Source organism: Rhinoderma darwinii, chromosome 12, assembly GCF_050947455.1.
Source record: "Rhinoderma darwinii isolate aRhiDar2 chromosome 12, aRhiDar2.hap1, whole genome shotgun sequence".
NCBI lineage: Eukaryota > Metazoa > Chordata > Amphibia > Anura > Rhinodermatidae > Rhinoderma > Rhinoderma darwinii.
Genome location: NC_134698.1, coordinates 31777604 through 31794779, shown reverse-complemented (window position 1 = coordinate 31794779; position 17176 = coordinate 31777604). Strand labels below are relative to the sequence as shown.

Genomic DNA, 17176 nt, shown 5'->3' with positions numbered 1-17176 from the left:
TTTTAGTTGTTTTTTTTTATACAGCGTCCACCATGCGTTATAAAGTACATTTTACCTTTATTCTGTGGGTGAGTACGATTCCGGCGATACCAAATTTTGCACAATAAAATTACTTTTGGAAAGAGCATGTATTTTTTCTGTCGCCAAGTTGTGAGAGCCTTAACTTTTACATTTTTTCGTCGATGGAGCTGTGTGAGGGCTTGTTTTTTGCGAGACGAGGTATAGATTTTATAGGTACCATTTTTGGATACATGCGACTTTTTGATCACTTTTTATTTCAATTTTTGGAAGACTGTGACCAAAAAAACAGTAATTATGGCAGTGTTTTTGAGTTTTTTTTTTACGGCGTTCACTGCGCTGGATAAATAACATAATATTTTTATAGTTCAGGTCGTTACGGTCGCTGCGACTTGATAAGTGAAAAAGGGCGATTGTGTTTTATTTTATTACTTGAAACTTTTATTGTATGTTTTACAACTTTTATTTTTACTTTTTTTACACTTTTTTTTTACACTTTTCTTTAGTCCCACTAGGGGACTGGTTTGATGTTCTAATACATTGCACTACCTATGTAGTGCAATATATTGGAACTGTCAGTTGTTCACTGACAGCAAGCCGATCAGGCTCCGCCTCTGGGCGGGGCCTAATCAGCTTACGTAATGGCAGACAGGAGTCCATTGTTAGGGCTCCTGTTGCCATGGTAGCAGTCGCCAGTCTTGCCATCGCGTGGCAAGGCTGCCGAATTTCTACAAACCTCTAGGATACAGCGATCACAATGGATCGCTGCATCGAAGGGGTTAATGCCAGGAATCGGAGCTAGCTCCGGTTCCTGGCGATAGATCGAGGTGTCCACTGTAACATACAGCGGACACCCAATGCTGATGACGCCGGCTCAGCTTCTGAGCCGGAAGCTGAGACGGCGCCATCTTGCCGATGGTACCGGAAGCCTCCTGGGCCCCGCTGACGACGGGGCATAGGAGGATTCCGTTACTGGCGGATCGGGAGGTAAGCATTAGCCCTCCGATCGCCTTTGCAGCCACCGGCAACCCAGCGATCACGTTGCTGGGGTGCCGGTGGCTATAAACTCCTCACATGCTGCGATCTCTATTGAACGCAGCATGTGAGGGGTTAATCGGTCGGATCGGAGGCTAGCTCCGATCCTGCCCGATACCTCAGGGTGCCAGCTGTAACATACAGCTGTCACCCGGCGGTGATGTCGCTGGCTCAGCTCCTGAGCCAGCTTCATCTCCATGACGTACAGTAACGTGAAAATGCAGTAAGACACTAGTTTTAATGACTTTACTGTACGTGATCCGGCGGGAAGGGGTTAATAATGGTGGATCCTGTTTTATATATATATATATATATATATATATATACATACATACACTACCGTTCAAAAGTTTAGGATCACTTAGAAATTTCCTTATTTTTGAAAGAAAAGCACAGTTTTTTTCAATGAAGATAACATTAAATTAATCAACCATCACTCCAGTGTTCTAATGGTACATTGTGTTTGCTAAGGGTATGTTCACACGGCCTATTTACGGACGTAAATCGGGCGTTTTTGCCCCGAATTACGCCCGAAAATAGCGCCTCAATAGCGCTGACAAACATCTGCCCATTGAAAGCAATGGGCAGACGTTTGTCTGTTCACACGAGGCGTAAATTTACGCGCCGCTGTCAAATCACGGCGCGTAAATAGACGCCCGCGTAGAAGAAGTGACCTGTCACTTCTTTGGCCGTAATTGGAGCCGCTATTCATTGACTCCAATGAATAGCAGCGCTAAATACGGCCGTAATTGACGCGGCGTTCAAGCGCCTGCACATGCCGGAACGGCTGAAATTACGGGGATGTTTTCAGGCTGAAACATCCCCGTAATTTCAGCCGTTACGGACCCCCGCCGTGTGAACATACCCTAACTGTGTTAGAAGACTAATGGATGATTAGAAAACACTTGAAAACCCTTGTGCAATTATGTTAGCACTGCTGTAAACCGTTTTGCTGTTTAGAGGAGCTATAAAACTGACCTTCCTTTGAGCTAATTGAGAATCTGGAGCATTACATTTGTGGGTTTGATTAAACTCTCCAAATGGCTATATATATATATATATATATATATATATATATATACACTACCATTCAAAAGTTTGGGGTCACCCAGACAATTTTGTGTTTTCCATGAAAACTCACATTTATATTTATCAAATGAGTTGCAAAATGACTAGAAAATATAGTCAAGACATTGACAAGGTTAGAGATAATGATTTTTATTTGAAATAATAATTTTCTCCAAACTTTGCTTTTGTCAAAGAATGCTCCATTTGCAGCAATTACAGCATTGCAGACCTTTGGCATTCTAGCTGTTAATTTGCTGTGGTAATCGGGAGAAATTTCACCCCATGCTTCCAGAAGCCCCTCCCACAAGTTGGATTGGCTTGATGGTCACTTCTTGCGTACCATACGGTCAAGCTGGGGGTTGAGATCTGGTGACTGTGCTGGCCACTCCATTACAGATAGAATACCAGCTGTCTGCTTCTTCCATAGATATTTCTTGCATAATTTGGAGGTGTGCTTTGGGTCATTGTCCTGTTGTAGCATGAAATTGGCTCCAATCAAGCGCTTTTCACAGGGCATGGCATGGCGTTGCAAAATGGAGTGATAGCCTTCCTTATTAAAAATCCCTTTTACCTTATACAAATCTCCCAATTTACCAGCACCAAAGCAACCCCAGACCATCACATTACCTCCACCATGCTTGACAGATGGCGACAGGCACTCTTCCAGCACCTTTTCAGTTGTTCTGCGTCTCACAAATGTTCTTCTGTGTGATCCAAACACCTCAAATTTCGATTTGTCTGTCCATAACACTTTTTTCCAATCTTCCTCTGTCCAATGTCTGTGTGCTTTTGCCCATATTAATCTTTTCCTTTTATTAGCCAGTCTCAGATATGGCTTTTTCTTTGCCACTCTGCCCTGAAGGCCAGCATCCCAGAGTCGCCTCTTCACTGTAGACGTTGACACTGGCGTTTTGCGGGTATTATTTAATGAAGCTGCCAGTTGAGGACCTGTGAGGCGTCTATTTCTCAAACTAGAGACTCTAATGTACTTGTCTTGTCGCTCAGTTGTGCAGCGGGGCCTCCCACTTCTCTTTCTACTCCGGTTAGAGCCTGTTTGTGCTGTCCTCTGAAGGGAGTAGTACACACTGTTGTAGGTTAATCTTCAGTTTCTTGGCAATTTCTTGCATGGAATAACCTTCATTTCTAAGAACAAGAATGGACTGTCGAGTTTCACATGAAAGCCCTCTTTTTCTAGCCATTTGGAGAGTTTAATCGAACCCACAAATGTAATGCTCCAGATTCTCAACTAGCTCAAAGGAAGGTCAGTTTTATAGCTCCTCTAAACAGCAAAACTGTTTACAGCGGTGCTAACATAATTGCACAAGGGTTTTCAAGTGTTTTCTAATCATCCATTAGCCTTCTAGCACAGTTAGCAAACACAATGTACCATTAGAACACTGGAGTGATGGTTGCTGGAAATGGGCCTCTATACACCTATGTAGATATTGCATTAATAACCAGACGTTTGCAGATAGAATAGTCATTTAGCACATTAACAATGTATAGAGTGTATTTCTGATTCATTTAATGTTATCTTCATTGAAAAAAACTGTGCTTTTCTTTCAAAAATAAGGACATTTCTAAGGGACCCTAAACTTTTGACCGGTAGTGTGTGTATGTATATATGTATGTGTATGTATATATGTATGTGTATATATATATATATATATATATATATATATATATTTTATATGTGTGTGTGTGTTACCCCTCATTGTAATTGCCTCTGATGATAATGCGATGACTTCTGCGAAGTGATCTCTACAAAACAGGGAGGATCAGTCTATTATGACGGGATCATGTATTATCTATATATAGAAACGTTACATATCAGTGTAATAATGGCTGCTAGGATAATGAGATGACTGCTGAGAAGTGATCTCTACAGAACTGGAAGTGTCAGTGTATTATGAATGGTGGATACCTTTTTACCATCTAGTTCCCCCAGAGACCAGATCATGATAAGACCCACCACAATCAGCTGGTACCGCTTGTTACTTTTCCTTATGCCCCAGGGAAAATTAAGCATTACACTCCTACCAAAACAAAAGGGTGGTCTATGTGATGGAGCAGTGGTCCGGGATGAGAGGTTCTCTTTACAGCAACCCTTTGCTATAGATCTGTTCTCTAGATAATAGAGGTCCCCTTTTCTCTTGCCTTAGGTTGAAAAGACCATTGTTAAAGGGTGAGTATTTAGTGGGGTTCATTGTGCTAGTGTCCCCCACTATTACTACCTCCGTTTATTAGGGTCACTAGGGTTATGCCTAGCTCACCTACATTTTCCCTTGTATTACGCCTTCTATTTGCATTATTACTAAGTGTGTGTGTGTGTGTGTGTGTGTGTGTGTGTGTGTGTGCGCGTGTGCATGCAGTGATTCACGACACATCTGTATAGTAAACAAAACAAGATTTATTAACTAATGCTGCGTTCACATCCGCGTTCAATGGAAACTGAAACAAGCGGAATCTATAGGTTTCCGTTTGCATCACCATTGATTTCAATGGTGACGGATCTGGTGCTAGGAGTCCCTGCCTCGCTGCAGGACAACTGTCCCGTACTGTAATCATGATTACAGTACGGGACAGTAGTTCAACGCAGAGGCAGGGACTCCTAGCATCGTACATCACTATGATGCTAGGAGCCCGGCCCCCTGCAGTGTGTTCGGTCCGGGTCTTCCGGCCGAAATACGTTCCGTACATTACGGACGTAACATGGTCGTGTGAACCCAGCCATATATTTACGGTATAGAATCAGTATACCTCAAAACACATAATAACTATCAATATGTATCAAGTATACGGACACTACACGTGGTACAATATAACAACAAGATATTAACAGTACCCGTACAATCCTATAATAATAGTAACAACCCACGTACCTAAATACACACACAGAATACAATACAATGCTCACACTTCTGTGACCCTGCCCCACCTGGTTCTAACTGTCCCTGTAGCTAAGAGGTTAATACAATAAGGGCTGTAGGGAAAGAGAAAGGGCAGAGGGGGTTGTAATAGGATAAGGTTTGTAGGATGTGGGCTAAGGCCTAGGGTTATAAGATGGCAGGGTTCTGGTATCATAGGCTAGGGTTAAATATAGTTGGAAGGTGCTGGAGGGGTTAAGCTATTGCTGTAGAGGGATGCAGCAGCTTGAGTAAAGATACTTAGTCTGCTGGTGTTGTCCAGGGTCTGTAGAGTGTTTTCAGCAGGCCTGCTTTGGTAGAATCCAGCTTCTCTTCTGATGGGGGCTAATGTGCAGGTCATCTCAGGTTGGGGGTAGAGTGAAGGTCTGGGGAGTGCACTCGTATTTAAGCCCTGTCCATGCACTCCTGTATGACATCGCTGTGCCAAACTCATGCATGTGCAGGGTGGGGGGCTGGCTGTGGGAACCTCTTGTGACGTGGGAATGCATTATAGGATGTCTCCACTGTTTATGGCTTCCCCCTGAAGGGTAGGAGACAAGAGGATCAAAGGAAATTTTCTGTTCCTCCCAGAGTGTAAACAAGACAATGCAGCCGTCTGGAGCCAACTCTTTTCTCATTACCTGGGGCATTTTCCCATGGGCATAAGTGTGAATACACACCTATGTCTGATGGGACAGTAGATACATATATAGGTCCTTCTCAAAGAATTAGAATATCATCAAAAAGTTAATTTATTTCAGTAATTCAATTCAAAAAGTGAAACTCATATATTATATATATTCATTAACCCGTTAGTGACCGCCAATACGCCTTTTCACGGCGGCCACTAACGGGCTTTATTCTGATGCATACGCATTTTCACGGCGCTGCATCAGAATAAAATTGCGGCGCTGTGAAGAGAGATAGCTCCCTGCTCTCAGCTACCTGAGGTAGCTGAGGGCTTGGAGCACAGTCTGGGGACCGTTGTTTGCGGTCCCCAAACCGCCGATACACCGCCGACCGCCGTTACAATGAGTGCAGGGGTGGAAAATCGACATTTTTATCTCCTCTCACCATGAATGTTTGGTGAGAGGAGATAAAAAACTAACCTGAAGGGCCTCCGATGCCCGCGATCGTGCCCCCCTTCTCTTCTCCTCCCCCAGCTGCCGGGAAGAGAAAAAAAATGGCGCCCACAATCTCAGTAAGATTCCGGCGCCGTGCAGAGGGATAGCTCCCTGCTCTCAGCTACCAGAGGTAGCTGAGGGCTTGGAGCACAGTCTGGGGACTGTTGTTAGCGGTCCCCAAACCGGCGATCGCCGGTATTCAACGAATACCGGCGATCGCCGTTACAATTAGTGTAGCAGTGTAAATTAACTTTTTATCTCCTCTCACCATGAATGTTTGGTGAGAGGAGATAAAAAACTACTTGTTAGGCCCCCGATCGTGCCCCCCCCCAACTGCCGGGAAAAAAAAATAAAAAAAATGGCGTACGCATGCGCTGTCAGTGAAAGGCAGCTATTCTGCCTGTACATAGTATCACAGTGACCATAGTCCCATATTTTCAAAATACAGCACAGGATTTGTGCTCTTTCCCTCCCTCCTCTCACTGTAGTTGACCTGTGAGAGGAGAGAGAGAAATACTATACAAATCTTGTGCTGTATTATACTGTAAAATACACCACATACTCGCCAGTGTTCCGATATTGTCCGTAATGACCCCAGATTACACGTAATCACCCCCGTTTTTTTGTTTGTCTTCTAAAAAAAAATAAAAAAATATTAGTGTAGTGAACATGAACCGCAGAAGCTGCAGAATGTTCTCTGCAGAGCAGGCATACGCCATGCTGTGCTCTAGCGGTTCCGGCAGTGATACGGACACTGCGTCAGAAGCAGAACTTGGCTCAGAAAGTCCCTATAATTTTTTTCATTTGTTTATAGGCGATCAGGTCCTGGAACTAATCGTCCAGCAGACTAATTTATACGCCAGGCAATTTGGCACCCAAAATCCCAGGTCTTGCTATGCCAGAGGATGGATCCCCACAACAGTTTCTGAAATTATTTTTTTTTGGGGAATTACCCTAAACATGGGCATAGTAAAAAAAAACTCTCTCCGCTCCTATTGGGCTACCAGCGCTATCCATAGCACGCCTGTATTTGCAGCCGTTATGGCCCGAACGCGCTATGAGACTTTAATGCGTTTCATGCATTTTTCTGACAATACACAAATCCCCCCAAGAAGTGACCCAGCCTATGATCGCCTCAACAAACTGAGACCCCTTATCTCCCTCCTAAGTGACTCATTTTTCAATTTATACACCCCAGGCCAAAAACTAGCGGTAGATGAGTCCGTTATGTCCTTCAAGGGCCTTCTATCGTTTTCCCCTCCAAAAGAGCCCGATACGGAGTGACACTCTATAAGGTGTGCGAGAGCACAACGGGCTACACCTGTGGCATTTTCATTTATGAGGGCAGGGACCGCCACCTTAATCCCCCAGGATGCCCAGAGGATATTGGCATTAGTGGGAAAATTGTCTGGGAACTCATGGTGCCATTCCTACAAAAAGGGTACCATGTGTACACCGACAATTACTACACCAGTGTCCCCCTGTATAAGTCCCTCCATGCTGCGAATACAGGGGCCTGTGGGACGGTGCGCAAAAATAGTCGGCTTCCCTCAACGACTGGTGTCCAGGCGACTAGTAAGGGGTGCGTCACTCTCATTTGCAAGTGACCAGTTGCTCGCTGTCAAATGGAGTGACAAAAAGGACGTGTACATGCTCTCCACCGTGCACGAGGACACCACAGTGGCAGTAAGAGAGAGGGGCGCTACCTCTGATAAGAGGAAACCGGTCTGCGTGGTGGACTATAACAAGTTCATGGGGGGAGTCGATCTATCTGACCAGGTCCTACAACCGTACCTGGTCAAGTGCAAAACTAGGGCCTGGTATAAAAAGGTAGCGATCTACCTCATCCAAATGGCCACTTACAACAGCTATGTGCTGTGCAAGACCCAGGGAACGCTCAGTTTCCTCCAGTATCAGGAGAAAATTATAGAGCACCTCCTGTTTGACTCCCCAGCACCTAGAGAATCCTTCGAGTCAGAGAATGTCAAAAGGCTCACTGAGGCCACTTCCTTCACCCCGTCCCTGCCTCTGTGAACCAAAGATACCCCCAAAAGAGATGCCGGGTGTGCAGTAAACACGGAAGGAGGAGCGATTCCCGGTTTTACTGCCCCATATGCCCTTCAAATCCAGGCCTGTGCAACTACCCCTGTTTTGAGACCTACCACACCGTTTCTAATTATTAATTTTATCTATAATTTAGGGAAAACCAAAAAGCGTGGGGTGGGGTGGATTCTTTTTAGGGAGTCCATTTCATTTATGCATATTTTTTTGTTTAGTTTCTGGGCTTTCCAAGGGAGGGAGGGATTCTCATGGGGAGGTTTATTTATTTCAGACTGTAAAACTAAATTTCCCCTTTATGATTTTTTTGATACAATTCTTGGACAATTAAATCCTGGACGTGATCACTCACAAATTAATACAGTTTATTGTGCAGGAGCCCACATCTGTCTATTCAGAACATGGACCGACCCCACAAGTGTTCTTGAAATAAAAAATAAATGTGGGCATTGCATTTATTAGTAGATAAATCCAACACCTGCGGCCCGTGCCGCCCCTGAATTAGTGGAAGTCGTGCATTTTAGCAATGGTTACAAGAATAAATTGGAGATGTATTTCCTTTTTGTTATGACTATGTCCTGCCACATACGGCTGTTACATTCCTAATTCTGTACCGTGATACGGGCATGATATTTATTTTTTTTGGAGGATCTCTAATAATTGAGCTGTTCCTTATCAATACACCATGGGCTTTGTTACGGTTCTTATGGAAATACTGACATCCTTTTGGGGATTAGTGATCCTTTACTGTTCCTATAGATGGTTTTGGACACTGTCCCTTTATATATTCTGTAGGTGATTGGTTGTTTTGTGCACATAGCGGTTTCTACCTTGCCGGGCACGGGCCTGTTATGGTTTACCGCGTCACTTGGCACATTCGTCCCTCCTAAGGATTGATGGAGCTAAAGAGACGTTGTACAACCAGTCACTGAAAAAAAAAAAAGCTTGTCTTGACAGCCCTGCAGGTGTTCTTCTATCTAGTGAACAGACTCGAGTTTGCCACATAGTTGGATACATTTTCCTCCATTTGTTTGAAGATATTGCCCGTCACTCCAGTACAGTTTATTTTTTCCTCTCTGACTGATTTTATATTAGGACAGAATTCTGTCCACAATGACATCATAATGGCACAGATGCGGGACAACTGCTTCTTCAGCAAGACATAGTCATAAGTACAGGCAAATACGTCTATAGCAACATGTATCCATTATGAATACACGGCTTCACTTCTCTTCTGTATGCCGCACAAATTTATTAATGTGGCATATTTCTAACAAAATAACCTTCTACCACGTCTCCTCTATTTTATCTGGAAACGTAATAAGAATTTGAAGAAAACATTATATACCCATAGTGTCTGAAATAATACCCATTATTTCCTCCTATAAAAAATTTTGGTCCGCATGCTCACTACACCACTAGATGAATACCTTTAGGGGTTTAGTTTTTAAAATGGGGTCATTTCTGCGTGTTTTTTTTTTTTTGTTCAGCTAGCTCAATGCCTCTAAATGCATGATATGGGGCCTAGAATTTATTCAATTGTGCCCTGAAAGCCAAAGGGTGCTCCCTCTCTTTTTGGCCCAGCCACATGTCTAATAAGCAGATCGAGGCCACAATGGGAGTATTTTTGAAAACAGGAGAAACAGGGTGATAGATTTTGGGGTGTGTTTCTTCATTTTCATGGTCGCTTTACAAATAAATCGGTCTTCAAACTGACACTTTTATGAAAAAAGTGACATTTTTTTTTTTTCACCTGCTATGTATTACATTTAGCAAAAAACTGTGGAATCAAAATACTTACTATACCCCTAGATAAATACCTTAAGGGGTCTAGTTTTCTAAATGGGGTCATTTATGGGGAGTTTCTATCGTTCTGGTAGTTCAAAGCCTCTCCAAATGTACAGTGGGGCCTAAAACATTTTCAAGCAAAATTTAGTCCTGAAAGTCTCCGGGTGCTCCCTTCGTTTTGGGCCCTGCCGTGTGTCCAGGCAACGCATTAGGGCCACAATGTGGGTATTTTTGAAAACAGGAGAAACAGGGTGATAGATTTTGGGGTGTGTTTCTTCATTCTTATGGTCGCTTTACAAAGAAATCGGTCTTCAAAGTGATACTTTTATGAAAAAAGTGAAATTATATTTTTTTACGCCTGCTTTGCATGAATTCTTACAAAAAAACTGTGGGGTCAAAATACTTACAACACCCCTTAATAAATACCTTAAGGGGTGTCGTTTTCAAAATAGGGTCACTTGTGGGTGTTTCCACCATTCTGACACCTATGAGCCTCTGAAAACCTGGCTTGGTGCAGGAAAACAAAATGTACTTCAAAATGTATAAAATTATTACTAAATTTGTAAGTCTCCTAAATTGCTCAAAAAATTATTTATTTTTTTCAAAAGTGCTGCCAAAATAGATTAAAGAGATGGAAATATATATTTAATAAAAAAAATTGTACATTATGTATGTACATATGTGACATATTGCAGTTAAAAATAGGGAAAAATGATAATTTTTACAACATTTCTTCAATCTTTCTATTTTTTAATTAATTTCCGCAAATCGTATCAGTCTACTTTTACCACTAAAATAAAGTACAACATGTGACGAAAAAACAATGTCAGAATTACTTGGATTTTCAAAACTTTCGCGGAGTTATTCTCTGATAAAGTCAGACATACCAGATTTAACAAATCTGGCTTGGGCATTAAGGTCCAAACAGGCCCGGTCATTAAGGGGTTAAACACAGAGTGATCTATTTCCAGCATTTTTTTGTCTTTTAATGTTGAAGATTATGGCTAACAGTTAATGAAAACCCAATATTTAGTCTCTCAGAAAATTAGAATATTGGGTAAAAGTTAAAGATTGTAGACTCATGGTGTCACACAGACCGTGACCTTCACTTACCTGCCTCCCGCAGATCTTTCTCTTCCTGCTGGTGTCTTCCTCCCCAGAGACGTCGGTACAAACACCCGCTCTGTCCCGTAGTGATCACTAGAGGGCGCACGCTGGTTCCCAGTCTTAAATAGCCAGCGTGCATATGTAAATTAATTCATTAATTATTCACCCTGAACTATAAAAAGGGCCCTGCCCTTCTGATCCTAGCCTGAGCGTTGTTAGTAAACCCCATGTTATTCTTTGCAAATGGTCCCTTAGTGTTATCCTGTTCCTGTTGTTTCCCGAGCCCTCCTACCTGTATCCCGTGCTGTTATTGTTCTTGAGCCTGTTTGGGGTCGTGCCCTGTTACACCTGTTGTCATCTGCTACGTCTGGCACAACCTACTGCTCCCGTTGTCATCCGCCATGTCTGGCGCAACCTGCTGCACCTACTACCATCTGTGCAGTGCCCCTGCCACCATCTGGATTATTTCAGGTACCCTTGTGCTACAGACTTGTATAGACTCTTGCATAGACTGTGACTTGGCCAGCTGCCTCTCCGCTACGGCAGAGCGGCCTAGTGGGTCCACATACCCCGAGATCGTGACACACTCTAATACACACACGCTAATCAACACAAAACACCTGCAAAGGTTTCCTGAGCCTTTAAATGGTCCAACAGTCTGATCCAGTAGGCTACACAATCATGGGGAAGACTGCTGACTTGACAGTTGTCCAGAAGACAGTCATTGAAACCCTCCACAAGGAGGGTAAGCCACAAAGGGACATTGCTAAAGAAGCTGGCTGCTCATAGAGTGCTGTATCCAAGCATATTAATGGCAAGTTGAGAGGAAGGAAAATGTGTGGTAGAAAAAGGTGCACAAGCAACAGGGATAACCGCAGCCATAAAAGGATTGTGAAGAAAAGGCCATTCAAGAGTCTGGGGAGATTCACAAGGAGTGGACTGCGGATGGAGTCAGTGCTTCAAGAGCCACCACACACAGACGTCTCCAGGACATGGCTACAACTGTCGCATTCCTTGTGTCAAGCCACTCATGACCGAGAGACAACGTCAGAAGCATCTTACCTGTGCTAAGGAGAAAAAGGACTGGCCTGTTGCTTAGTGGTCCAAAGTCCTGTTTACAGGTTAAAGTAAATTTTGCATTTCATTTGGAAATCAATGCCCCAGATTCTGGAGGATGAGTGGAAAGGCATCAATCCAAGTTCCTTGTGGTCCAGTGTGAAGTTTCCACAGTCAGTTATGGTTTGGAGAGTTATGTCATCTGCTGGTGTTGGTCCACTGTGTTATGTCCAGTCCAGAGTCAACGCAGCCGTCTAGCAGGACATTTTCGAGCACTTCATTCTTCCCTCTGCAGACAAGCTTTATGGAGATGCTGATTTCATTTTCCAGCAGGACTTGGCACCTGCTCACACTACCAAAAATACCAATACCTGGTTTAATAACCACAATATCACTGTGCTAGATTGGCCAGGAAACTCACCTGACCTAAACTCCATAGAGAATCTATAGGGTATTGTCAAGAGGAAGATGAGACACGTGACCCAACTATGCAGACGAGCTGAAGGCCGCTATCAAAGCAACCTGGCATCCATAAAACCTCAGCAGTGACACCAGCTGATCACCTCCATGTCACACCGCATTGATAACACCTCAGCAGTGCCCCAGGCTGATCGCCTCAATGCCATGCCGCACTGATGCAGTAATTCATGCAAAAGGAGCCCCGACCAAGTATTGAGGGCATATACTGTACATACTTTTAGTAGGCCAACATTTCGGTATTAAAAATCATTTTAGAAATTGGGCTTATATAATCTAATTTGCTGAGAGACTAAATTTCGGGTTTTTATTAACTGTTAGCCATAGTCATCAACATTAAAAGAAAAAATCAGCATTGTGAGAAACTAGACATGGACCGCACAATCCACAATATATACGTTGATCTGAGCCGCTAGGCATAATTTAGAAACATGAACATGAGGTTCTTTGTAAACATTTTGATCAAACTGTATAAGCCCACTTGCCACTTCACGGCGACCTCTTTAAAGTGGGTCCCTACTCTGTCGGCTGCAGCACCGCATCGCGGCCCCCACCACCGCAGCACCGCTCCCGCAGAGGGAGCAACCCAGTGGTCCAAAAGCACCCATGCTAAAAGACCGTGCCAAGGCTCCTTGGCTCTGGGCCACGTCCCCCCACAAGTGCAGCACTACAGCAACAGACACCGCCATACAGCACCACAACATGTGAACAGATGGAATGAGCTCAACTTGCCATGCGCCCCCAGTGGCCAACTGAGAGCACAAGCAAGAGCAGGAACACTTATGATGTAATTCCTGAATTAAAATCAGCTGGGTATTTTTTCAAATGCGTGGAGTGCTGGTACCAAGTAAAACAAAAGAAATGAGGAGGATAGACTATACAATATCAGCATTGTGAGAAACTATTAGAAACCATTAAAATAAAAAATGCTGGAAATAGATCACTCTGTGTGTAATGAATCTATATAATTTATGAATTTCACTTTTTGAATTGAATTACTAAAATAAATTTAACTTTTTATAGTCTGATTAATTAAAAAGGACGTGGGTGTGTGTGTGTATATGTATGTGTGTGTGTGTGTGTGTGTGTGTGTGTGTGTATATATATATATATATATATATATATACATACACACACACACACACACACACACACACACACACACACACACATAAAACACTTCCCTTTACATCCATTAATAGGGGTTGTCCGTTATGAGTCTTATAATTCTTATACATCCCATTTACTTTCTACTTACTCTTTGAGCAGGAAAATGCATCTGGATTGAGTGGACATATAGGAGCCAAGTGATGGTTATACTGAGCAGTACATCGTGACACAATGGCTTTAACACTTAAAATAAACAGAGGACTCAACCTATGCAAGTCCTATCAGTGGACTATAAGACTTTGTCCTGCCTTCTATCCTATCTTTCATTATCCGATCTTACTCAGCAGTAGTTACAGAAGACCTGGTCTTCCTCCAGATACTACACCTTTTTGGAAGAAAACAGATTTTAGTATCAGAAATGGAGTTACAAGTCTCAAGAAACACTTAGGTCTTATGATGAAAGAAGCAGCGGATCACCTTAGAGGTCCAGGTGGCAAAACATTAAGGCAAGATCTCTTGGAACAGACAAGTGTGGTGTGGGAGTTCAGAAGCCCAGAAGATTTTAAGAATTGGGTGGTGTCATCAGATGTGGAGATAGGTGGTAAAAGCCAGGCCTTGCTGAAACTTGGCAACAACAACCAGACGGTTCTCTTTTATGGAGTACTAAATAATGAAGTGCCTGGCGATGGAGAAACAAAATTCAGTGGATATTGTACCTTGAGATCAAAGGCGCCAAAGGTTTGTGCAATAATAATAGTGAATCTGTGTATTTGGGGGTTCAGGAACAGCTGGAGTTGCCCCGGTTGCTCTAAATGTACTATGGAGTGGCTACTTCAGGGAAAATGTATTTCATGCCGGCCATTCCAATGGATGTCTCAAGTCTTCCACAGCGAAAGCCCCTATTTGTTAGCTGCTCTCTGTTCTGGTTCATAGGGAGGGGTCCTGAATAGGACATACGGACAGAGGTGGTCTCTTTGAGATGTCTTTAACCCCTTTACCGCACCGTGGTGTTCATGTACGTCATAGCGGGAGCAGGAGGGAGTATAGAGTAGGGAAAAAAGGAAGGATCTAGCGAAGTGTAGTAGTAAAAGGAAAACTAAATTTCCTGCTTTATTGAAAGATAGACATCAAATGACGAACACTGGAGAAGGAACGCACTACAAGGTGGTCTAAATGGCAAAAGAGAGCCTACGCGTTTTGAACACGATCTGTGTACTTATTCATGGCTAATTCTAGTGAATTCCAAGGAATGTGGCGATCTAAAAATGAAAAAACTAAAACTGGCTGTGTAGGGAAGGGGTTAAAGTGGAATTCTATCCTATAATTACCATTTAACATGTCAGAATATAATATCTAAAGGAGCAAAGAAACCACAGCTTTTCGTATAGCACTTTAACCCTTTTTGGCACTGGTCGATCCCTTGTTTGGAAGCACCCAGAAATTTCAGTAGTGCCTCTTCGTTCTGTATCAACTGTTATGTTCAGCTATCTTCAGAAATGTCACTGAATAGACCTAAAAAGTTAATTTAGTTATTTATAAGAAATATGACAAGGAAAATGTGTATTGTATAACTTTTCTGTCCTACTTTCCCAGTGCTGAGCTTTGCCTGCTTGATATGTTCTCCTTCCTTTACTTCATAGGAGATCTGTTTCTTTCTTTATTACAGGGATCCTTCAATCGCAAGTTGTCTTATGATTGGTCCAAATTTAATACACTTCATTTGAGGGTTCGGGGAGACGGACGACCTTGGATGGTGAACATCCAGTCTGAGATGTATTTTTCTGCACAGTGGGATGATTTATACAATTATTTTCTTTACACTCGCGGTGGCCCATACTGGCAGGATGTTAAGGTACTAATTCAACAAAGGATCCAGTGTAAAATGCCATTGTTTACAATTTTATCGGCTGCTCCACCAGCTTCAAATCATGTTTCTTTACTACGTTTAACGTGTACATTGGCAAAGCTCCCGACATATATGAGAAACATGTTTATTAGCGCACCATTAGCCCGACAGTGGACTAAGAGAGACTGTTCTTTTGGTCTCTGTCTGGCTGGTATATGTCAGTATATGTTTTTTTTAGTCAGCATTTGTAGTAGACTACACTATTCAACATCACGAGATCCAGCAAAAAAAATTGTATACCACCTGGCATAAGTTGTTTTTTTAACATGGCATTCTATGGGTGACGTATTCTATTGAATGGAGTACATCATATGTTTACGTTGTTTTTTTGTTTTTTTTAAAGGTAATTTTATTAAGACCTCATAGCAAACACCGGTACAAACACAAGTACAACACCTGTAAGTCTAATGTATGCGTGGGGAAGCTCCACCCAGGGCTGGGGATAAAGTAGCTTCTCCGGGACCCTGATAGATCCACCCCCTGCTCTCTCCACCACCTCAGTGAGCAACAGGACTGGGTATTGGGATGAGTGGTATACAGGGCGACAGAACAAGGGGTTTTGGTACAGTAAATGGCTATACAGTGTGACAGGACTGGGGTATACAGAGTGAAAGTGTATTGAGGCAGTTTGTGTATATTGGGTGTCTCAACTTTTCCAACTCCCTTTCTCCAGCATCTTTTGGTCTTCCTGACTGGCCGCCGCCTGTGTGTTGAGGAGATTGTGAGGAGACACGGTCTCCTAATGATCTGACTGGGGGACTCCAGCCCCAGGGAAGCTCCTGACGTCACTGCATATATATGGACAGTGATGTCAGGAGCGTCTCCATGGCTGGAATCCCTACATTGTGCCAGGAGAAGGGGAGGGGGCTGTCTAGCGGCATACTCCACTGTATGCCTATATATATACCTCCAACAGAGGCCTCCAAACAAGATGTTAAGGGGGCATTAGCTGAACTTCCTTCAGAAGAGGCATTGCAGATGACTTTTGTAGGAGGTTCCTTCTTTTGTGCCAACCACTGATCGACATGTAGTTCTTTTTTTTTTTTTTAAAACTCTTTATTTGACAAAAAAGACATGATAAATCAGTAGACATTCCCACAAGTCGGGAGCTTTTATAGCTTCGCAGAGCTACGATAGTATTTTCAGTAGGAAACATTGTGAGATAGATTGATACTTAAACATATGTAGTTTGAATACAAAAATACATTTGTTTTTTGTTGTTTATTATATAACCATATGTACAAGTATGGTGTTAGTGAAAAACACGTAATCTCTTCCTAGATTATTATGTATTAAAACTCAGTAAATGGTTATCTCTAGGTGATGTTCGAATATCATGTGCGAGTTATTAGAAGTTAGTAAGACAGAATAAAACTTAAAATGAAAACAATCAAAAATTGGTGCAGCTATCTTTAGCAAAGGTTTTGGTTCTTTCATGTATAAGTGATTCACATAATCAAACAAAAGTCTCTAAGCCATTTTTACGATCACCAAACAATCCACTGGGCTTCACATTTTGGATG

General features: G+C 42.7%; 1 protein-coding gene across 1 annotated transcript in view; it reads left to right on the top strand.

The window, feature by feature from the left end:
* NDUFAF1 (NADH:ubiquinone oxidoreductase complex assembly factor 1) overlaps positions 1 to 17176 on the top strand; it is a 54058-nt gene that overhangs the window by 8478 nt on the left and 28404 nt on the right. The window contains exons 2-3 of the mRNA XM_075843281.1: positions 13907 to 14485; positions 15414 to 15599. Coding sequence (XP_075699396.1) covers positions 13979 to 14485; positions 15414 to 15599 — 693 coding nt within the window. The 5' untranslated portion in view covers positions 13907 to 13978. The remainder of the gene's footprint in view (positions 1 to 13906; positions 14486 to 15413; positions 15600 to 17176) is intronic.